Source organism: Lissotriton vulgaris, chromosome 9 (assembly GCF_964263255.1).
Source record: "Lissotriton vulgaris chromosome 9, aLisVul1.2, whole genome shotgun sequence".
Lineage (NCBI taxonomy): Eukaryota > Metazoa > Chordata > Amphibia > Caudata > Salamandridae > Lissotriton > Lissotriton vulgaris.
In genome coordinates this window covers 262,929,173-262,952,855 of record NC_141697.1, presented here as the reverse complement: position 1 = coordinate 262,952,855, position 23,683 = coordinate 262,929,173, and the positions used below count along the sequence as shown (strand labels likewise).

The 23,683-nt window shown below is 44.5% G+C and overlaps 1 protein-coding gene across 1 annotated transcript in view; it reads right to left on the bottom strand.

The window, feature by feature from the left end:
* Positions 1-882: 882 nt before the first annotated feature.
* The window catches only part of BATF (basic leucine zipper ATF-like transcription factor), a 48,783-nt gene continuing 25,982 nt past the window's right edge, over positions 883-23,683 (bottom strand). Inside the window, exons 2-3 of the mRNA XM_086936616.1 lie at positions 18,927-19,031; positions 883-1,647 (exon numbers count right to left, since the gene is read on the bottom strand). Of these exons, the coding sequence (XP_086792742.1) occupies positions 1,450-1,647; positions 18,927-19,031 (303 nt within the window). The 3' untranslated portion in view covers positions 883-1,449. The remainder of the gene's footprint in view (positions 1,648-18,926; positions 19,032-23,683) is intronic.

The window sequence follows — 23,683 nt, the reverse complement described above, 5'->3', positions numbered from 1 at the left end:
ATAGACTTTACCTTTCTCCTCTTTCCCTGTCTCGTTTCCTTTCTTCTTCCTCCTCCAACTGCTGGACCTGCAATACACCTGAGGCTGATCTTTTTCACCTTTTCTTTCTTTGTCCTTCTGTCCAAGTTTTTTGGAAAAAAGTTTGGTCCCGCATCTCACGCATTTTCACATTCTCCGTTCCCTACTCCAATTCCCTTATTTTTCTAGGTAGTCTTTCAGAATCTTTGAACCTTCCTTCACATTCACTAGGTCTCCTTGACCTCATGCTAGCCCATGCACTTCAACACATTGCCTCCAATTGGAAGTCACTTACAAAACTCTCCATTTGTTGTTGGTGGAATCTCCTGTGTCATTCCCACAGACTTGATGTTGCCTTTGCCTCCTCTTGTAAACCTCCTCGCAATGTGAAGCTTTATTGGTTACCCCTTACCTTGTATCTAGATCAGTCTGTCACCAAAGCTTATACTCCATTTTCCGCTGACAATTTTAAGCCTCCTTGAGCATATACACTTCTGCCTGTAGTTTCGTTCTTTTACATTTCACAGTTTAGGTCTTTCCACCCAAGTTGTAATTGATACTTCTGTTTTTCTTATTGTGCATTTGTTTTCTGGTTTTACTTGCCGATACTATTTTACGCATATACTTATATATATCTATGATTACTATTAACATGGTTTTATTTCCCCTCTTCCCCCCCCTTCTTCCCTTCCCCCCCTTAAAAATCTAGAAAATGCTTGGTTTTTCTTTTTGTGCCACCAGTAGTTTAGTATGTTTTTTTATTTCATATTTCTCTCATTTACATTGTACCTACTGTTGTCACCTCAATATCCTGTTGTTTTCAATAAAGCTTTCAAACACAAAAAAAAAAAGGATACAAGCCCGAAGATGACACTGTGTTTCTTTACTAGTACAGATTGGTAATATCACAGATAGGCTCTGTATCCTTGTTTCTGATCCACTGATGTTTATTGGTTACATTTCCAGACTCCCCTTTACAAACATGTTTCTCACCCACAAGTGGTCGGTGACTCCGATTCCTGCCACCGATTGGTCAAGCCAGTGCCACTGGTTTCTTGCCAGTGTGATGCCCTATCCCAGTGATTCACCCCATGAAAATGCCTAGTTGTGAGCCAGATACTGACCAAACCAGTCTTCTCTGACATGAAGGACCAATTCAAAAGGTTCACGTTCCTCTTCTGTGATATGGAGGATGACCACTTCAAAAGGCTCCTGTCCCCTCCCCCACCAGTGCTGAAACACCCCACTTTCCACTGTTCGAACCTCTGTGGACCCGTGCTCTCATTTTTCACCCAAAAGACTTTTCGTGTCCTTGATAACAGAACAAAGCTTAGGGACTTGGAGACAGAAACCAAGCAGGGGCTGGTGCAACTAAATGCATCCCTTCAACCGAGGCATTAGTTTATCCGAAATGTCTGTCGGGCACCTGGGTCAGTGCTGAAACCGTGCCGAGCTAATGATTGGCTGGAAGGCGCGTGGCCCATAGGAGACGTCAGGGGGCCCGGAGGGCAGCAGCGAGCACAGGGCCTCGTGGGAGCTCAGCAGCGACGAGAAGTACTTCACCTCTTCCGTCAGGCGGCGCACTTCCTTGCGAAGGGCGCTGTTCTCCCGCTCAAGGCCCTCACTCTCCTGTCAGACAAAAAACACGGAGGTTAGTGAGAAACACAGGCCTAGGCCCTCTGACTAGTCTTATCTCTAATTTACACACTTCATCCTTTGTAGGTTTGGAAGAATACAGCATTCAACCCAAATCTTTCAGCCATATAAGAAAGAACTTTGTGTATTTATGGAATTGTGACTTTAGAAGCAAGAGAGCTATGCAATTATTGAGCATTACGTGTGGAGTCGAGCAGTTCCACCCTCCTCAACAAATTTAGGGGCATATGTACGACAAAGTGGCGGAGTGATGGCTTAAGGCCTCACTCCGCCACTTCTGAAACGCAAGGCTGCACAATATTTACAAGGATATGGTGCAGCCTTGCGTTTACCAGTGTAGTACCAACGCAGGCACCCTTGAACCATAGCGTAAGGGTGTCTGCGTGCAGGGGAGATTTGTTTATGTATAGGAAGATGTCCTTTCCCCGCACATTAACAATCCTAAAATGCCATTTTGTTACTTTTATGTGTGCTGCTTCATGTAGCACACATGAAAGTCACAAGTGGCATTTTATTTTACAGATTGTGTATGTACAGGAAGGGGAATCTTCCTGTACATAAACAACCCATGGCAGTTTGCTTTTTTTAGGTCTCGCCTAGCGTTGCAGCACGCATCCGCTGCCCGTGCGAGACATATTGTAAGAGAGGAGATTTCAGAAGGGGACTTGAAGCCCCGCCTATCATTTTCATTGGGTCGCGTCAACGTTTATACTAAACACTGGCTTCCTATTGAAAAGGATGCTTCTTGGTTACCGCCCTGTCTCCCTTTTGGATGGCCCATTCAGACTGGGTCGACGGCTGTCGGGAAGGGATTTCTTATCTCAAGGGGGCGTGTAAGTGTGAACACATCTGTTTCACTCTGCCGCATGTTCATTTTTGCAGGTCCCAACCACTCCACCCCGTCAGCGTCTGACCCTATTCAGCCCTGCTCTTCGTACTCACTGTTGTTTCACTCTGACTTCCCACTCACTGCAAATAAATGGTACAGAGTCGAGCCCACACTTTGCAGCCCTTAACGCTGTGCCTCTGACCTCACCCCGAGTACCCTTATCCCTCTCTCTCTCTGCCTCATTCTGCAGTTCACTCCTTCTCCCTCCTCACTCCCTCCTATCCTCTGCCTCCACGTTTTATCCAGCCCGACCTCTTTGCTGAGCTTCTGCGCTCTCTCCGCAGCCTCTGCTGATGCCCAGCCCATACTGTCTCTCTCCCTCCTTCCCCCTCCCTCCCCCTTGTTTGCTCCATGGTCATCTGCTGTCTTTTTGTTTGCGGTAGAAACAATTTCTCTTGTCCTGTAGCCCAGGCTGGAGGGATGGAAGCCCTGTGTGCTGGCTCTGCAGAGCAGGGCGGACCGAAGTGTTGCCCCCACCTCAAGGAGCCCCTCTCTGCCCGCTCCACCCCATGGGCTCTGGGAGCATGCAGGGCAGGAAACTTTTCGCAATCTTGGGGGGCAGCCGAAGCATTTGACCCCTCCCCACATCTTCCACTGCCAGGTAAGTTTCTCTTGTCTTTGCTGACATGCGCGAGGAGCAGTATTTTACCAACCCGGACCTGCATGCCGGGACACTTCTGAGTAGCCGTGTGCACTATAAATGGAGGATAACATAACATAATGTGCATGCATTATGGGTCGTTCTGGGACACATCTGTGGTGCGTGCACCCGGCCGTGCATTGCTGTGCAGTCCTGCTGAATACAACTTTCTGATTCTTATGTTGAGTGGCGAGGGCAGGCTGTTTTACAATGTACACTTTGTCAGGGTGCTGTGTGTACGACATTCTGCTCTGGATACTGGCTGTGCACGCTTTTGACTGCAACATACTGTTCTGTTTACTGTCTGTAGCACATATTCGCTGACTGTTACAGCTCACGGAGGGTGTCTCGTTTTCTACATGTTGCCGTCTGTGATCACACCGTGCAGGTTCTGTCTGTCTCATATAGTTTTATCATGCGGTGCAGAGTGTAAATGTGCAGATTGCTGTGTGCACACAGCGTGCAGTGTCTCTCGCATGCTGTTGGTACTGGCTGCCTCGCTGACATTGTGCAGGCTTCTTACAGAGCCTGCCGCAGATTGTGGGATGCAGGCTGTGCACAGTTTATGAAGAGTGTGACTGTGTCTGAATGTGTACTTGCATGAGTTGCACAGTGTGCTGATTGCTGGCAGTGTACACAACATATTTTCCAGTTGAGAATAAGAGCAGATATCAGTTTAAGACTAATGCAAAATGTACTGTCACTAGGGCAAAAATGCTCAGGAATGTGCCTCACACCGGAGAAATGTATGTGATCAAGAGACAACTTTGAGGTGCCCTACTACCTCTGACAGCAACTGAAATGCTAATGCACTGCAACCCTCTCATCTTCGTATGATCTTGGTGTCCATGTTAGAAGCAACAATTGATACTCAGAGTGAATCTTGTTTTTAAGTTTTATCTGCAGTGATAGAGATATCACACCTACATCTGCAGTGATGGCGATCTCACACCTGTAACTGCAGTCATAGTAATCTCACACCTATCTGAAGTAATAGTGATCTCACACCTATATCTGCAGTAATAGTGATCTCACACCTATATGTGCAGTAATAGTGACCTCATACCTATACCTGCAGTGATAGTGATCTCACACCAATATCTGCAGTAATGATGATCTCACACCAATATCTACAGTAACAGAAATCTAATATCCAGAGGCTTTTTACAGAATGGGTGAGTATATGTAATATCCACACGAAGTACCTTTTTACACAATGCATGGGTATATGTAATACCCACTCAGAGTCCTTATTCCAAAATGGGTGGGTATTAACATTTTAAAAGCATTATATTTATGTTGTAAAAAAAATATCACATTAATAAAAGCCAGTACCATTTACAATACCAATAATTCACACTAGTACAAATGCAATGCAATAGATTTTGCAGTTACAAAAAAGTTAGCTATTGCCATTTTGCATTACAGCATTTGCTTTATGTTTCATGAAGGGAAAAAAAAGAATGTAATTTACAATGCGGATGGCTCAAAATAATGTCATTGCGAGACCTGTTGCATTGTAAATGCTAGTTATATGTGCTGAACAAGGCAGCACACATGAAAAAAGCAAAAACAAGGAGAAATAATGCATTTCTCCTCGTTTCGGCAAGTTAAGACCAGGTTTTCCCTGGTCTTAATTTTGGCGCTGCCTCCTATGTACGCTGCCCTTGTACATAGGGGGCAGCATCAAAATCAATGGGTGTTTTGGTGGAACGCCCACCACAATACCCACTGCATGCCCCTTTAACGCTAACCATAGTGTGAAAGGGGGCCTTATTTACAAGGCAGTGTTAAGCCACATTAAGTGACTTAACACTGCCTTGTAAATAAGGCTAATCCCCTAAGACCACCACAGCGTCGGAAAAAGTGACATTGTGGTGGCGATAGGGGCTGGTACATATGTGCCTTACAGTTTTCAGCGAAGGCGCTGTTCAAAAACACATCCAGCCTTGAAAGAAACTATCCTAGAACCAAGCATTGAATGTTCTCACCCCTCTCTACATGCTAGAGAACCTGCCTATAGTCCTCTTTACAAAAAAGATGACTTTTTGTATATTTTGTGACTCAATTGTATTAAAATGTTCCTTACCAATTAGGGCTAATAATGGAAACATTATTTTTTGACTTTTTGCCACTGTACTCCTTGGCTGCAATAATCATCTGTCTTGTCCCATTACAATGAGTTACTGCAAGCTACACTTCATGTGCGAAGACAAATGTGACCACAAGCTAATAAAAAGAGCGATCTGAGCAGAGTAAAAACTCTGCTTTTGCATATGTAATTTCAAAAATGTTAATAAGATACATGCTTTTTTTTTACACAACAAAAATAAAATAAGAGCAACTGTCAACATTATAAACTTGAAATGTACTTTTGAGTTGAATATGAAACGTGGGAAAATGAAGGCATGTCCAGTGCAATGTAATTGTGGTTGTTAAATCGTTTAATATATGCCAAACACCTTGGGGTGAGTAATGGAATTTAGCTTAACAAACAGTGCATTTACAAAGTTGTCTTGGTAGAACCAGTAAGACTAATATATCACATAACATTGAGTTGTAACAGTGCGCAAATGGGCACACCGTGTTTGGCATACATGAGCAATCTGGCAGCCTTATGTCTGTCATATGTTATTAGCAGAAAGATGCAGATGCTGAATTGCAGTGTTACATGTCCATCATTATACCACTAAGCCCAATGACAGAACAAGCTTGTAGAGGGCGCTGTATTGTTATCTGCAGGCAACCATGCCAAAGAGGCCAGGGATTGGATGAAAGTGACAATGAAGTATTCCATCACCACGTGGAAATGATTTCTAAGCCGGGACGGAGTTTGCGGAGCACTCCGCCAAGCTATGCACAGTTCAGCGAGCAGCAAAGTGGTTAATTTACGCTGTTCGCACTGATTTTTAGTGCTGGGTGTTTGTCCCGCGCTGTAAAATCAGCACGAACGGCATCTTGCACAACGTAAGCGGGCGCTGCTTCTTTCTGCTGCTAGAGTAGGAGTTCGACTTGAGTGGCAGCTTCCTCAATGCGAACGAAATGTTTCTCAACTCTAGCGGTAGCGGCAGTCTGTGACCGTCCGCTTCGAGAAATCCCACAGGAAAGTAGTCTAGCATTGGATTTTCCTCGCTCGTGCTCATTTTTATGGGTCCAAAAAAGGTACTACCAGCTTTGAATTGCTGCAACTTGAAGAAACAGAGTAAACACTAAAGGGTAAAAGAATGTAAAAATACAATGGCAATGTAAAGGACTGGCCCAACAGAGCCTTAGATCTGTAGTGCTCTTTTCTTTAGGTGTATCTATACATGTGATCAAGCAAACTTCCATCACTCACAGTCCGAAAGAGTCAAAAGCTGAAGTGTGCGGACCCACTGCCTCTTGCTGTTTCCCGTGGTGTGTGAAAGTGAGATGTGAATGACAGTTAAAAAGTCCAAACGAAGAGGTCTGACCTAAAACCCTTCTATGTAAGTATATGTGTATTTATGTATGATTTTTTTTAAATACACGTGGCTGGCAAAATGAATAAAGCTGTCTCTATGCCTAACCCAAAAAAGTCTATTAAGATGAAGAAGGACCTATGGGAGATGTGGATATTTCACAGAAAGCCGAAGTTAAAGGGTTAGTACAGGCCACAACAAATCACAAGAGGTTTAGAGTCAGTCATGGGAAGCTGGTAGGACTGAGAAAAAATTAATGAACAAGCATAGCCCGCCGCATGTTGGACCTCCCTCTGAACAGCAGCATACCTGCTGACAGCGCTGTGCAATGTCACTGTGGTTTCCTACAACTATTTAGTCTCTTGAGAAACAGTTCGTAGTAGGTCCCTGGTGTCTCTCAGGCTGCCTAAAATATGAGCAGACTCCTGGGTACCAGCCAACTTTCACATTGAGACCGCAGCAGAAAATAAAGCTGTACAGCCAAAGTGTGCACTAAATGCAGAAATGCCTTCATTACTTACTGTTAACCCCATTGCTTCAATTATCTCTGCAAAAGGCTGGTAGGAGTCCCCTGTCCCTGGAGGCAAAAATGGTTCAGGAGGGGAGCTGCAAATCGGTTTCAGATCTCCTGAAACATCTCCAGAGCTACATAGTGCTCCAGGGTAGAACAAATTAATGATTGAATGCGTGAGTGAATGAATAGTAGAAATCTTCACTGTATACAGTAACTTAAAACCATAACACCAGTACAGGAAGGATGGAAAGATAATGGAAAACATAGGGTGAAGCAACTTGTCTTTGCCCCCACTCACACAGCAGGACACACACTCCACCCTGTCTTCGCGGTAGGAAACAGCATCTTCATCAGTCACACCATGGAACTGCTCTGGACTGACCACCACTGCATCCATCTCTCCTTCAGTAAACCCACTGCACACAAACACATGCGCCGCCTCCCACACAGAATCTGGAGCCTCCCACACAGAATCTGGAACAAAGTCTCTGAAGAACACCTCATCCCTGCCCTCACCTGCACTCCACCCCAACTACGACGACGCCAACAACGCAGCAAGCACCCTCCACCAATAGATCGCGAACTGCACCAACACACTTGCCTCCCTCCAGAACACCAAAAGACAACACAACAAGAAAGCAAACTGGTTCACCATGGCACTCCAAGAATCCAAGTGCTCCTGCTGATGACTGAAAAAAGACGTGGAGAAACAGCAAAACCCTGGAAGCATGTTCCGCCTACAAAACAGCCGCCATGGCACACCACCAACTCATAAAATCCACAAAGAAGAACTTCCTTCAAGACAGAATCCTCTTCAATGCCCACAAATCCAAGGAACTCTTTGCCATCATATAGGAATTTTGCCAAACCCAACAGCGAAACAACTGATAACCCCCTCTCTCAAGACCTCTGCAACAGAATCAGCTCCTTCTTTCACCTCAAGATCAAGACGCCGTACGACAACTTCGATGACCAAGAGTTCTTCACTGCCCCACCCCCATTCCCAGCGATGCCACCCAACAGACCCTTCTTAACTGGATTCCACACACAACAGAAGGCACGCTAAAGACCATGCAGAGCATCCACTCCGGAGCACCTTCTAACTTCTGCCAGCTGCACATCTTCCATAGGGCCGCCATCGCACCCAGGCTATGTAAAACCATCAACGGCTCCATCGAGACCGCCACATTCCCTCACAACTGGAAGCGCGCCAAAGTCAACCCCCGCCTAAAGAAACCCTCCGCAGACCAGAAGTACCTCGAGAACTTCAGGCCCATCTCACTGCTTCCTTTTGTAGCCACTGTCATCGAAAAGGGCGTCAACACTCCGCTAGCACATTTAATTGAAGCCAACTACATCCTAGACACCTGGCAATCCGGATTCCGCAGCAATCACAGCACCGAGACCGCCCTCCTCGCTGCCACAGATGACATCTGTGCCCTCCTCAAACAAGGCAAAATGGCTGCCCTCATCCTCCTGCACCTATCAGCATCCTTCAACACCGTCTCCCACCACACACTAGCCACCAGACTCCATGACGCCGATATCCAAGGAAAGGCCCTAGACTGGTTACGTTCATTCCTCACAGGTAGAACACAGAGAATAAGACTCCCCCTTCCTCTCAGGACCGACAGAGATCAAATGCTAAGTAGCCCATGGATCCTCCCTCAGCCCCACCCTCTTCAACGTCTACATGGCTCCCCCGCATCCATCGTCAGAAACCATGGCTCAACATCGTCTCCTACGCCGATGACACCCAGCTCATCCTTTCCCTCACCAAGGAAACCAACATCACCTGGCGCAACTTCCAAGAAGGGATGAAAGCCATTGCAACCTAGATGAGGAACAGCTGCCAGAAACTCAACTCGGAGAAACAGAAGTCCTCATCCTCGGCTCCACCCCCTCCACATGGGACGACATCTGCCCTTGGAAACCACCCACCCCGACGGACCATGCATGTAACCTTGGCATCATACTGAAATCATCGCTCACTATGAATCGCCAGATCAACGCCATTTTCCCTGCATGCTTCAACACTCTCTGTATACTATGTAAGACATTAAGGTGGATTCCCCCTGACTCCAGGAAAATGGTCACTCACGAAATTGTCACCAGCAGATTGGACTGCGCCAACACCCTCTATGCCGGAATCAACAAAAAACACCTCTGCAAACTCCAGACCGTCCAGAACGCTACAGCCAGACTAATTCTCAATATCCCACGGCACAACCACATCACCTGACACCTCCATGACCTCTACTGGCTCCCCGTCTAAAGAAGAATAACTTTCAAGCTAATCACGCACGCCTACAAGGCCCTCCACAACATTGGACCTCAATAACTAAATGTCTGCCTCTCCTTCCATGCCCCCAAGAGAAACCTCTGCTCTGCCGACCACTCCCTAGCTGCCGTCCTACACTTCTACAGGACCAGAGGGTGTGAAAGGTCCTTCTCCTACCTCGCAGCCAAGACCTGGAACGATCTCCCCCTTCACCTCCGACGAAGCCCAACACTGCACCAATTCAGGGAAGATCTCAAGTCCTGGCTTTTCGAATGATCCCGAAGGAGCTGCACACATCCACCCCTCAGCGCCTTGAGACCCTAACTGGTGAATAGTGTGCTCTACAAAACCCTGATTAATTGATTGAAATCGCAACTTAAAGTGACTGTCACCAATTTGCCCACTCTTCTGATGTGAATCGTAGAGTGCAGAGAGATGATTATCTATCCACAGGTTCAAGTTAAAAGATTCGGAACACGTTTCCCAACTTGATTTACATTGAACCTCACCACCATGCTGCCTGTTTTTCCCACAACCAGGTGGTGTTGGGCTGTGTGAACTTATCTTAGCAGCACCTACATGTCGACAAATAATTTCTTACAATTGCAGGACCAGTAAGACCCTTGTTCTGAGTAGTGATCATGTAAGTCCCCCAGGTTAGCTCATCCAGACCCGGAAGTATCAGAGGCTAGACCAACAGACTCAAATCTCATAGAGTGAAATCCTGGGCCAGGTGTGTCCACCACTGCTCAGTGTCCAACATCTCTTCCATCACTGAATTAGCCAATTTGTGGAGGTAGGAAAATCTGTCCTATCGTTAAATGATACGTTTTGCTGGTGGACACAGATGTAGAACTGCATAACAAGCCACAAAAACTGATGAGACCAGCATACATGAGACACACAGAGACAGAAAAAGATTATGGTCGTCTGGCAGTTTTCAGTGTCGTGCCTTGCAGAACTTGTATCACCCTTTTCTCTTGTGGGTAATGCCTCCAAATTCATTCTGGCATAGCTGGGAGTAGGCCCATGCCTTCATGCCCGGAGGACCAGCTCTGGCACCACTGTGCCAGTTGCCATTCCCGGATAGCACAAGCCATAGGGTAGTATTTCTTGAACTATCGCCTGCAGCAGAACACCTGAATAGAGAAGATTTAGACCCAGAGCTACTTTCAAAGGGAAGAGCATGCTTCCAGCTGTGTCAGAACTAAAAAAGAGCCCTTTAAGGACTTATCAGTACTCCTTCTGTATTCTTGTTCTGGTTTAGACATGGTGCCTGTCTGTCACCAAAGTCTCTGTCACACTCGATGAAGCACTCACACCATCACAGAAAGCATCAGCAAGAAATCTAGCCTGTAATTCCATAGGTGGAAGAAAAACAACATTCAATGGAGAGAATATGGCGCAGTGGCCAAAGATGCCAACTCCAGAGCTAGGGATTCGGGTTTGAGTCTCGACATCAGCTCAGCATCCTGTGATTCTGGGCAAATCACTTAATCTCCCCAGGCCCATGGACCGCAACTGGATATCTTCATGGGCGATAAGCAGCATAATATAAATCTAGAAATTTAATTTAATGGCTTTTTGTCCTCTTGATCTCCCTATAAAACAAGCATTTGCAATGCAATCTGTCTCACCTTTGGGACCTTATATGTATTTAGCTATGCAGCACATTAGCCTAAATGCTGAAACATCTACTGTTCTTTAACTGGGAGGGAAAATAAGCACCAAACTGCATGACACGCCAGGAATGGAAACACATGGAGAGAAATATTGCCTTTCAGAGGGAAATGGTATAGTCCAAAGCTCTGTTTTTAATATAAAATCCGGGCCTTCAGCGGCCATATTACTAAAAATACAAAATGTATTTTATTGTCTACGGGTGCTCGTAGAAGACAATTGCTATGGACTGGAATCTAGAGAATGCCATAGTGAATCTGGTATTTTCCTGTCCTCTGCTGGTCGTTTTGTATCAGGAAAGCTAAATATAGGCAGTGGCCAGAAAAATTAAAAAAAGAAAGTCCCTCAGCAGTAAGTAATTCTGGTATTTTACTGACCTCTACTGGTCGTTTTCTATCAAGACAGTTAAACAGAGGCAGTTGAACTGAAAAAAAAGTCCCTAAGCGGAAGCAGACAAGTTCTAGGGCTGATCTCCCGAGCCCACAAAGTACATACACATATAAGTATATACTAAAGTATATATAAGAGGTCTCGATTTCTCAACCTAAATAGGGCTACAAGTACCAGAATGTAAATAAAAACACTGGGGTGAATGAACTACTCATGCCTGAACTTATTATACCTGAAAGCTCTGCAAGAGGACCAGTGGTGGACAGGAAATATGTGCATACCAGGCCCGTACTTTACCGAGTTGGTATAGTGAGTTAGAGCAACCGTCTCCAGGAGGGTTGAGCAAGGAAGTTATATGTGTCTAAATTAAAATTGAGTACATTCCCTCAGAGCCAGGTTAGCTAGCTGATGATTCCCCCGTCCCCAAAAGCAGCCGCCTAGTTCTCAGCCTCCCAGGAGTTTATCTGAGTACCATATGGCCAGTCCAAAACTGGGGGTTCAGGAAATCAGCCTGTACCACCCGAGGAGCATAAGGGCTTCGCATAATTAGGGTACAGAGTCTGTGGATTGCGCTTGGTACTGGAAATAAGGTAGTGCGGTCAAGGGTGCATACATGGCCCTCATTTCTAGACCTCAATGCACTTTGGTCTGTGGGTGTGCACTATACGTCCACTGATATTTCTTGCCCCTATTGCAATCCACAGGCTTTTTTTTCAGATCGTGTTTTCTTCACTGACCTCTGTGAAGGTGTTCAATGAAGGCAAGGGTTCCATGGGCCCTAGAGCAAGCAGGAGAGCCCATTATAGGAAAATACAGCAATATTCAGCATTCAGTGGGCTCAGACCTCTGGGCCCAGCTGCCACTGCACCAGCAGCACTACAGATTAATTTGTCCCTGGGTAGTGCCGCCACTGCACAACTTCATTTCTAGGCCGTAGTGTGCGCAGGGATCTATGCAGGTTCACTTTCTGCTCACAGTGCGTAGTGTGATCCACGTGGCCTCATTTTGCTTGCACCTTGCACAAGCAGGCACCACATCCTCTTTTAACCTTTAGATCTCGGGTGAGCACTCCAGGCAGTCCTGGCTTGTTTCGTCCACATGGCTTCGCTGTAGGCTGTACACCATCTTACCCTCTTGTTCCCGCTTCATACTATGGCCGTTTTGGGCGCCTTTTCTGCCTGTGGCGCAGACCTCGTGGAGCGACACCTTATTTCCGTTCACTAGTGCAAGCTGCAGGTGTCATGGCCCATTTCCTGTTCCCATTTCACAATTCGGGATGTGTGGCTTACTTTCGTTTCTGCGGTACATACCACAGGCTGCACTGTCTCCTTTCTTGTCACTTGCACACACCATTGCTAAACGGCTCTATTTCCTGCCACAAATACAAATTGTAAACTGTAAGTCCTAGTTACGTGACTCAGGTGTGGCTGCTATGTCTTAATTCCTGTCCACAGTGCAGACAGCACACTGCTCAACCACAGTCGGTCTTCTCTACGCATTTTGGGTTCTATGGCCTAAAAGCCACATGTAGCCTATGTCTTCAGCTCACCTTTTGGAGAACCAACCCCCAGTGCTTAATTTGTACAAAAATAAGGGCTGAGGCTCTCGTCAGGAGGCAGCTTGCACCAGCCCATTTCTCTTGTTAGCGCTGCCTAAAACAGAACCAACGACTAACCATGAAAGTGGGAAAAGGATGTGGCACAATAGCCAGAGCTGCCGACTTCGGAGATGGGGAACCAAGTTTGAGTCCCGGCGTTGGTTCAACATCCTGTGATTCTGGGCAAATCACTTCATCTCCCCCTGCCTACCATAAATGAATGTGTCCTTAACAGGGGCTCATGAAAAGTGCAGGTTGTGATGATTAAGTGCCGGTGCTGAGCACCGGAAACCATCGGCTCAAATTAAGCACTGCCAACACCATATTTAGAACATCTGTCAAGCAGGCAGGGGTTTCTGTGCCTCCAGCGGAACCGCCAGTGGAGTTGCAAAAGTGTTTTTTTAAAAACGAACTCCCAAAGCAGAAATTTGTTTTCAGGAAAAAACACAATGGTCATGGCGTGCAGAGTGTTTTCTCCCTCCGCATGGGAGCGACTGTACGTTTCCACTAAACAGCACCGCCGTGCCTCGCACGATGTCCAGCGGAGGCTCTGCCGCGATGAGATCCCAGCACTTCTATCGACTTAAACAGAGCGGGGGAACCGCAAGTTTGGCCCATCGCCCTTTGACAGTGAGGATCCCGTTCCGCAAAACTCGAAGGACCATAATTATTAAGGTTTTGCGTCGCCGATGCACCACGCAAGGGGGCACAGCGCGACGCAAAACCTAAGTGAGATTTATCAAGCCTGGCCCTGCATGACTTGATAAATCTAGAGTAACGCATGCCAGCGCAAATATCTGCTTTGTCTTACTCTGCCCCAGGGAGGCGTTCCATGGGGGTAGCATGGGTATCAATTTTACCGATAGTGGCTGACCTGGGAATGTGTCAAAATGCAACGTCTCCCTGAGTGAGGCGTAACGGAGAGACATATCTTCATGTCTCTTCGTTTTTTCCTCTTTCTACGAGCGCTGAATTCTGCGGCAAACATAGAAAGAGGAAAATGCCTCTCAGGATGCCCCTTCCTGCACATAAACAATCCTGCTTATAACGCAGGCCCCCATGCACCATGGTGCAAGGGCGCCTGCGTTGGCGCTAGGCAGCCAAAGGTGCACCAATGCTGGAATTCACCGTATAATGCTAAATAAGGTGCATTCCTGCCCTTTCACCTAGCGTAGCAAGATGGCTTGCTGCGTTGAGTGATAACTTGATAAATATGAGCCTAAATTACTAACTGGGTCCCTTTCATTGGGAGGACTAGTTTGTGGGCTGCATGGTCTCATTTTACACCCATGTTTTGTACCCTAGACTCACAGATTTATGTCCTGTCCCCAATGCACACCAGACTCTACATCTTTCTTCCTTCTTACTTGTTACTTTGGTGCCAATTGACTGCCTAGCCTCATTTCCTATCACTGCACTGATGTTCACACATAACTTGAGCTGAATGCCATGATTTCCAGTTTGCAGTGTATTGCATGGCAGCCTATAGAGCCTAGTTGCCTGGAACGTGCACTGAAGGCTGTAGTGCCTTGTTTATCTCCTATATCTTGCTTTCATGGTCAACTGCCTGCCAGGCAGCACACTTGGGGACAGATGTAGGTCACCAAATACCGGTCGGTATTGGCCGATTTCGGCCGTTACCGACCGGTATTTGGTGATTGAGATGTAGGGGGCCTTAAATTTACCGATTCGGTATATTTACAGAAACGGTAAATTTACCGATTCTGTAAATTACCGAATCGGTAAATTTACCGAATCTCAAATTTGTGATGTAGGTGGCACTGAAAACAGTGCCACCGGCCCTTAAGAATTCGTATTTACCATGACATACTATGTCCAGAATTACAGAATCAGTAAATACCGATTCATTAATTACTGAATCATACCGATTCAGTAATTAATTTGGTAAAATTACCTACATCCTGATTGCCAGTTCTTAAATACCAAAGCGGTATGACTCGGTATTTAACCCTTTCGATGCTGATGACGAGCTCAGCTCGTCATCACCCACGGGTGGCGTGTGCTGATGACGAGCTGAGCTCGTCATGTAACGCGGCTTTTAAAAAAAAGCCGCACAGCGCAAAAATCGCCGCAGCAGCGATGCGGTTAAGAATCGGTAATCTGGGATTACCTACATCGGGCCCTAATAGTTTTGACCAGCCTGGGTCACACCACTAGTGCTGCTGGCAACTATTTCCCATGAGTTGAAGACCCTTTAATGTACCTGCTGTGTGAGCATGCCAACATCTGCCCAACACTGTCTTTATTAGAGTTGGCTTCAAGGCGCTCTGACTCATACCTTCTACAAAGGAGAGTTAGTGGGCATAGTCACATCCAAGCCTACCAGACCAGCCACAACAAGCAAAAGATAATATTGGGGATGTCAGCCACAATGCCCTAAACAAACTCAGTCTGCCCCCAAGGAGTTATATCAGATATGGACTACATCATTCAAAGGTACCACAGCCAACTAGCATTGGTAAAGCCAAAAAGGGGTTGCTATTGTTTTTTTACTAACACTGGTCAGCATCAGATAAAAGAAAAAAAAATGGTTAATGCTGAAGCTGAACAGCATCGGGGGAAAAAGCAGGCCGATGTATTTAATCAAGTCTGCGTCATCATACATGTCATGTATGTGTCATGACACTACATGGCCCCGCGTGAGCACATATACACACACGCATGATTCTATTCTGAAATATTGAGTACAAGAATATTGTGGCACACTAATATCATAGCTAAAAGATCAAGGGACAAATATTGACAGGTAAGTGCATCTAGGGAAATAAATCTTTTCCTATTTCCTCATCTATGTACCTCTGACAATGTGTATATCGTCAAAGTACATAGATGTAGAGTTAGGTATTGAAAATCTATACATACTTGCATTTTGATATTTTGTCCCCGATGTTAGAGTCCCACAAAATTCTGTATGTATTCAGGATCCACAGCCACATACATGTGTCACTATGTATGCACACCTATTCATCATTAAGCTGTGTTGGATATTTTTTTTTCTGTTTACCATTCCAAGATGGCAGACTCATATCTAGGATTGATAAATTACAAAAATATAAAAAGTGCACGAAAGCATCTCATTTAGAAAGGAGCTGTCTGGCCGCAAACTGCAGTGGCAAAAATACAAATAAATAGATATTTTTTTTAAATCATGAGGCAGAGGGGTGGCAGTGGGCTTTAAAAATGCTGCAAAATAATGCTAAGTGGGACGGGTTGGCATCAGATGAGGTAGTAGGCAGAGCAATGCGGAGAGCGCAAGTGGGGCGGAATGTAAGGAGAAAGCAGCGCATAAGGGAGAGGGTAAGAAAACGTATGCACTCCCATGGGATCTTAAAAGAAAAAGAAGAAGGATAAAAGTCATCTAATGAAAAGTATGGTAAAAAAGCTTAGATTCAGGAATGGGAGAACTACAGGAAGAAAAAGAAAAGGCATCTAATAAGAAGCAAGGACATGGGATTGACAAGAAAGCCGATCAATGGTAAGCAACAGGCTGACCCAAAGGCCAGCGTATTGTACACAAAAGGTCTTCAATAATAGACAGCTAAAAGTCGTCTGCAGGTGACACCTAAAAACTACATTGACCAAAAGATGTTGGAAATAGCTCAGTGCTCAAATAACAGCCCAGGATATGGCCCAGGTGTTTCAGTGTTCTTGCCGAGAGTCAGAATGGGCTTGCATCAAACCCATTATGACCCATGCATCTGAAACTGAGAGGTGTACCCCAGCCCGATATTGGGGGATACCACTTACCAAGAATGGCCAAAATATCAACTTTTCTTATAAACAAAATAAAATAAATCAGACGGTCACACGTGCAATACAATTGACTGCATTTTTGCAGGCACTGTCGGGCTCACGTGTCAGATTAAGTTAAAGAAACAAAAATGCAGCTGGAAAAGACAACACTGATCGCAATAAGAGAAGATAAAAGGACAGGGTCCACTGACCCCCTGGAAGATTGTAACTAGTTGCTTAATATTTATAGTACAATGAAGCAGCTGGGGATGTCATGTTCAACACTTCCTTTTGTAGGACATAGCAATATGGACAATATACCACTTTTTTATGTATCCCTTTGGTGCCTGGCACACCCTGCAGCCTCTTTTACGGTCACTGCTCTTGCTGAACGAGGGCGGTATATACTCGATTTCCAGTTAGCAAGTGCACCAGAGCAGCCAAATGGCCTAGTTGTCAACAAGGTCACCAAAGGCCGTAGTGCCCCATTTTCCTTCTCAGGCCTGAATTGCTGGTCGTGTGATTCCCCTGCAGCCAGTCAAGGTCTTTGAACATCAAGAGCTACCACTAAGGCTGCCAATAACTTTTTCCCTTGCACTCCTACTGCAAATGCAATGGAGAAAGATTTAAGAAATCTTCTGTTTAGTGCGGAAAGACCCATATCTGGTGGTGTGGATGAGAGATAATTTGGTGAACAGCATAGAGTACCTGTCATATATTATGTCTGTGGTGTGGACGGGCTTGCTCTTGCCCAACGCTGTATAGGAACTGGTCTCAATGTCATGCGACCCATGACTCCTCCAATAAAAAGTGAGTGGATCTGGTCACACCAACTCTTCTTGGTCAGCATCACCAAGCTACTCCTCCTGAGGACACCCACCTACAATGTCTTGCCAAAAGCAGTCTGTCAATGGAGTAATGTCTAGGCCAGAGAAGAATACATAACCTAGGGCAAGATGTATCAAAGGGTTTTACTCATTCTGTGTCTATGGGAAATGTGTTCATACATATGGCCCTTAAACTACAACGCACAAAAAAAACTCCATTGAATAAAGCATTCTAAATGGAGCTCAGTGCTCTAATAACAGCCCAGGATGAGCCACAGACACATCAGCATTCTTGCTAAGACCTAGACTCAAGCCCCTGAGACCTGTGCAACTGCAATGGAGGGGAAAGCAAGAGGTGCAGCCCAACATTGCACCAGATTTTATTTAGTTTATTATAGCACGTTTATCCAAAGTGCTGTTCAAAGAATAACAGTGCAAATTATAATGCAGAACAGTATAGTCACTACCAAAGCTAAAACCGTTGCCAATTAGTCAGCAAAGGCAAGCATTCTTTCAGCCGAGCCTAAAAGACAATAGAATTGAAGGCGATCTTACCGCAAGCGAAAGTTTGTTCAATAACCAAGGAGCCAATGATTTGAAAGAACAACAACGTGACGAGGCGCAAGGAGGACCGGGTAAAGATAGAAGACATAAGGAAGCGAAGTGCAACGGGCCACTACAAATCTACAATCTCGGATAGAGCGGTGGCAAATAGTGAAAACATCTAAATACAAACACAACATTTTTTATTTACACTGACAAGAGGTGGTAGCCAGTGAAGATGATGCATGTAAAAGGAGGTAGAGGAGCGAGGAGAAAGAGAAAAAAGAAGACAAACAGAAGTGTTCTGAATAGACAGAAGTGCCTTTGTTCCCAGCCCAGTTTGATCATCTGGGTGTGACCACTTTCCAGGAATAGCATCAAGATTAACAAAATACTTATGTCAAAGTGGAAAGAGTAATGAGGTAAGGTGTCATCTTTGACAGGTACGCGCCAAGATAGGCGGACCACGTGTGATTTGACATCTCCGATATTGGTTTTAGGCACTGTTAGGATCCCATATACATTATTTTAAGGGTACTAAATACGGATGGAGAATACATTACTAAAGGCTTTATGTAAAGTTTTTCTGTTGTAGGACATTGCTATATTTACAGCATAGAAGTATATTGAAGATTTCCTTTTTCACTCTAGGGCTAGTGTTTTGGCTTTGATGAGTCTTTGTGGGTTTTAGCACCTACCAAGTGTAAAGTATCTGCTTTTTGTGTTTGCCTCTGTCGACTCTTCTGAGCAGCAATGCGATTCTTCTCTCTCCTCTGAACTTTCCTCATGTCATCCGATGAATCCTTTAAAATTAACAAAGAAGCCAGGATTAGTCAATTTATCACAAACTTCATTTTCAACAGCCTATGACACTCCACTGGTTCCACCTCTCAATCCCAAGTGCTGTGTTCTTGAGGTTCAGAGAAATTACAGTTAATTCCTCATTGTATCCCCTCTGATCCCACTTACTTCTGAAAAAGCAACAAGAGACTTCACTATAAATCAGGTTTTCCATGAATTTGAATAATTTGGTTTCTCATTGTTGAACTATTTCCCCTCCGTCTACAATGACTAGTCTGTCAGTGACTCTGCACAGTCCCAGTGAAATACTTATCCAAACTTTTCAATACATACAAATATCTATAAGTTAGACCCCATGAGCTGAGTCACAGATGCTCTTGGACATTGACCGTTTTCACTATTTATTGATCAAAAAAGGAGAACATCCCTTTGCTTGTCATGTATCAAAAACACATTGCTCTCTCTCCAAGGTGGTCTGCAGACATTCAACGCCAGGTTCACAAAGCTAAACTTACACTTATCTTTAAGTTTACTACCTTTTGATATTCAAAAAATAAAAGTTTAATTTTACTAATAGTAATTTTACCACTGCTGAAACACAGGATATAAAAGATAGGAAAGGCCTCTCTTTTTATGTGCGGAGTGTCTGGGATGAGTTTGTAAATACCAAAAAAATAGCAAATTTACACACAAGTGCAAATTTTACCTTTGTGACGCAGGCCCAGAATGTTTACTTTTAACATTTAATGGAGATCTTGCAAATGGCTCATTTGAAGACATTTAAATATGGGCTTCATTTGATGTTATATAAGAAGTCTCTACATCAAAGTCTTTGAATGTTGTGACATAATCAAGTTTGATACAAGGTGTGCCTGCCCTACTCTGCAAAGTCACGATGTAACCGTACCTTATTAACCATCGAATCTGACAGATGTTGTTATCCTTTTGAATTTTTGAAGTCTATTATTATTATTATTCTTTTAGCAGGAGACTCCTGAGACGGCACTATGTCAATCTGAAAACTTTCAAATTTGAATAACCGTAGTCTGGTAAAATTATACCGGAACCTCCAAAGTGAGGAATCACCAAAAGATCAAAATGCGAAATGCAGTATCACATATTAAGCTCCAGAATGTGAATACAATTTCATAAAAAGTGTTAAAATGGTAGCGGAATTCCTAAAATAATAGGAATAGTTAGAATACTCGAAACAAAATGCACAGAAGGATTTCAAAATCCCACACTTCTGTTCACCAGGGCGAGGGGGTGTGAGATGCCAAAGAAGTAGCAAGGGGCTATATATGGAGGGGAGGTAACAGTGGTTTCGGAGATGAGGAGAACAGAAAGAGACTCTGAAGTAAAGCAAGAGCAAGCAATAACTTTTGGAAAGTGCCCCCCAGAAAGAAGAACTGGGGAAAGCGTTGAGGAAGTAGAAGCAGAGAATAGGAGAGAAAGGTAATAGAAAAGAATAAAGGTGGGTGTGGGGAGTATTTCCCCTCAATAGAATAAAACGTGTAAACTAAAGGGGAACTGTCAGTTTGAGGATCACAGATAGGGATTTGCCAGGCATAAATGTATTTGTATCACATAACACTCCGCAGCCTTAATTGGATGGTCTCTGGTGCTCCAATGTATAGTAGGGGCCCATAAGCACTACACCAGTTGACTTCATGTGTATGGCTATTACTAGCCAAGAGGGATTACTATAGGCTCCTGAAGAAGGCTTGAGGAAAAGTGCTGACTAATAATATATGTTCATCAGATGGAATCATTCATACATGTTATTAGATGCTTTTAATACATCTTAATCTAAGATGTCCTGGACTCAGTGGATGGTTAGGTCTCGCCTGCGTTGCTTCTCTGTCCGGCTTCTCTGGAAGCGGGGTTGGTGTCTGCCCTGTCGGCATTAGGCCCCGCCCACCCGGACTGCATATTTTGCGAGCAGTGATCAGGCGTTTCATTAAGCATTACTGGCCTTTGTTGGTGTCTGCCCTGTTCATAAGGGCCCGCCCACCTTGATCACGCCTTTCGGGGAAGCATTTTTGGGGTTCGTAAACTTTGATACAAGTTCTCCTCCAATAAAGGGCCCGCTTCAGTTTGATGGCCCAGGCCCCGCAAGCAAGGCCAGCATTAGAACTGTTGGCGCCCGGTGCAGCAATTATTGTTTGAACCTCAAAGCCCCCCTTCCTCCCCCACGCCATGACCACCTCCTCGGATTCCCTCACGACCACCAGTAAAAAGTGAACCTCATCTCTCCATAGCCCCTCTCTCACATACATTTCATTGGTTGTAAAGCACTGGTAAAGGCTGGCTATACTGATAAGCATGTATATCTACCCAAACAAACACTTTTTAGCAACATTAAGAATAATAGATCATCAAAGCCTGGGGAAAAACATAACAACCTAACCTATTCTATACAGTTAGCATGCAGCTCTTTGATGACAGTTCATAACAGTCACTGTTCTATGTTAAGGTTGTGTCTTATGAACTGCAGTAACAAAAGGATGTCTGTGAAAAAAGCAGTAATCCACCCAACTAGCCACATAAAATACAGATTTGTGATCTGACAGCATGCATTCCTTGCACAGGCATATTAAACCTCTGCGCTACTTTATAGCAAGTCAAAACTGCCCCTAGACACAACTCTGATCTCTCTGTCTAGCAGGAACAATACTATCTTGACATTTTTAATGCTGCCTGAAAACTGGACGCACAAGGAATTCTGCTGAATGTGCTTTTAAATTGTAAGTTATTGCTAAACACAGCGCTCCCTGAGGTCAGCGAACCCTCCCCAGGTAAGCACCCAGTGCGGCTGCACCAGTCACACTGCCCTAAAGCCTGCCCTGCCCACAAGATTTCAAACATGTCTGGCTGCAAAGTACTCCACAGCGGTAACATTCTGAGTACACACTGCTTATCGAAAACGATGCTTGCCCCAGTCTCATCCGCTCTCCTACTTGAGCTTTATCTGCATTTAAACTAACACCTGTCACCTGTCACCTGCCACCCAGGGACCAGCCCAGGAGCTGACATGGTTCTCACAGTGGGGAGTTAGGTTACCTCCTACTCTACAAATTGATGTACTACCAAACTCATCATCAAGTCAACCTTGTTTACTCCCTTATCTAGGTCTGGATTTTAAGAGCACAGCTGTCAAACAGGCCTGCTGCTAACAGTATACATAAGAACTGGTTTTGGATCTGCCCTTTCAAACAATGGCCTTCTTCAACCAGCCTCTTTCAGCCACTGGCTTAAGAGTTTGACAATCACGACGTGGCTCAGCTCTGAGGAATATTCCTCTCTCAAATAATGCTATTGGCTTTTTCAGTATATTCTTCTTCCTCCACTTGAGTGCTTGCATTGACCTGCACGAGGGCCTACATTATTACTATAGCTCTCTCTGTCCACTCGTGCCAGCTCCTTCCCTTTTGTCTTGCTCTAATGTGCCAACACTGCAAATGTTAGCACATTAACCCATACCTATTAGCTTTGTCGCTACTTGTTATAAAAAACAAAGTATATACACATTAGCAGGACTATTGTTTTGAGTCGATTTCAGAGAGTCTAATTACATCCATGTTTGAAAAGCCTTTGCAATGCAATAGGTTCTTGCATTTGCAAGAGTTTAAGATATTGGCATTGTAAATTTTGATAATTAACAGATAAATAAAAGGCATTATCATTTACAATGCCAATAGTTCAAACTCTTGTAAATGCGAGACCTATTTCATTTGTAAAAAGGGTCCGTCTTTGCCCTGGGCTGCTTGGAAAGTAAAAGTGTGCATGACATGCTGAATGTTGCAGAAAAGCATGTTGTGCCTGCAGTAGGAGAAACTCGTTAAAGAAAATAGTGCTTACAGACTAAATAAGACATACTGTGTAACCACAGAAGTAAAAGGACCAGTCCTCATGGGAGGTTACAAATGAAGCTAAGGAGGGACTAACAGGCATAATACCGGATCAGAAGCCAGCATTTACAAAGGACAATGACACAAGCCAATAAAAAATATGGGCGGAGAGTGGGCGGAGCTTCAAGTTCATACTCTAATACAGCATGCGTCACAGAGCAGTGCATGCGCTGCCCAGGCTCGACCTAAAAATGAAACTAATAAGTGCAATTTTATTTAATATATATATGTATTGTTTTCTCATCTGACTGTCGTTCTAAGTCATGAATACTGGCAGTGCTGCCTTTAGTGTTCCTACCTGCGCTAGTCCTATTGCTACTTGTAATCCTACTACCTCTACTGGTACAACTGTTAGTAATTTTCCAAATAATATTGACAGCCCTGTCACTGCTGTGCCAATAACTATTAGTAAACCAATATTATTGCTGGTATTATTGTAAGTATTAATGTACCAAGAACTGCTACAACTTATAGAATGACCAATGGTAAGATTAATTTATCTATAATTATTACTACAACTGGTATCACTATGCGAGGTTGCATGTCTAGATGTAGTGCATTAAGTGCAACTACTAAAACTAGTATTATACTGGACCTACTAGTAATACAAAAAGACTACTTCTACTGTGACATTACCGCTACTTTTAATTAATAAAGTTGATTCTGATATGTTTGTCTTTACTAGTACTACAAGCATTTGTCCTGCAACAAGTGAACCTAACACTGCTGATAAAAAAGTACTG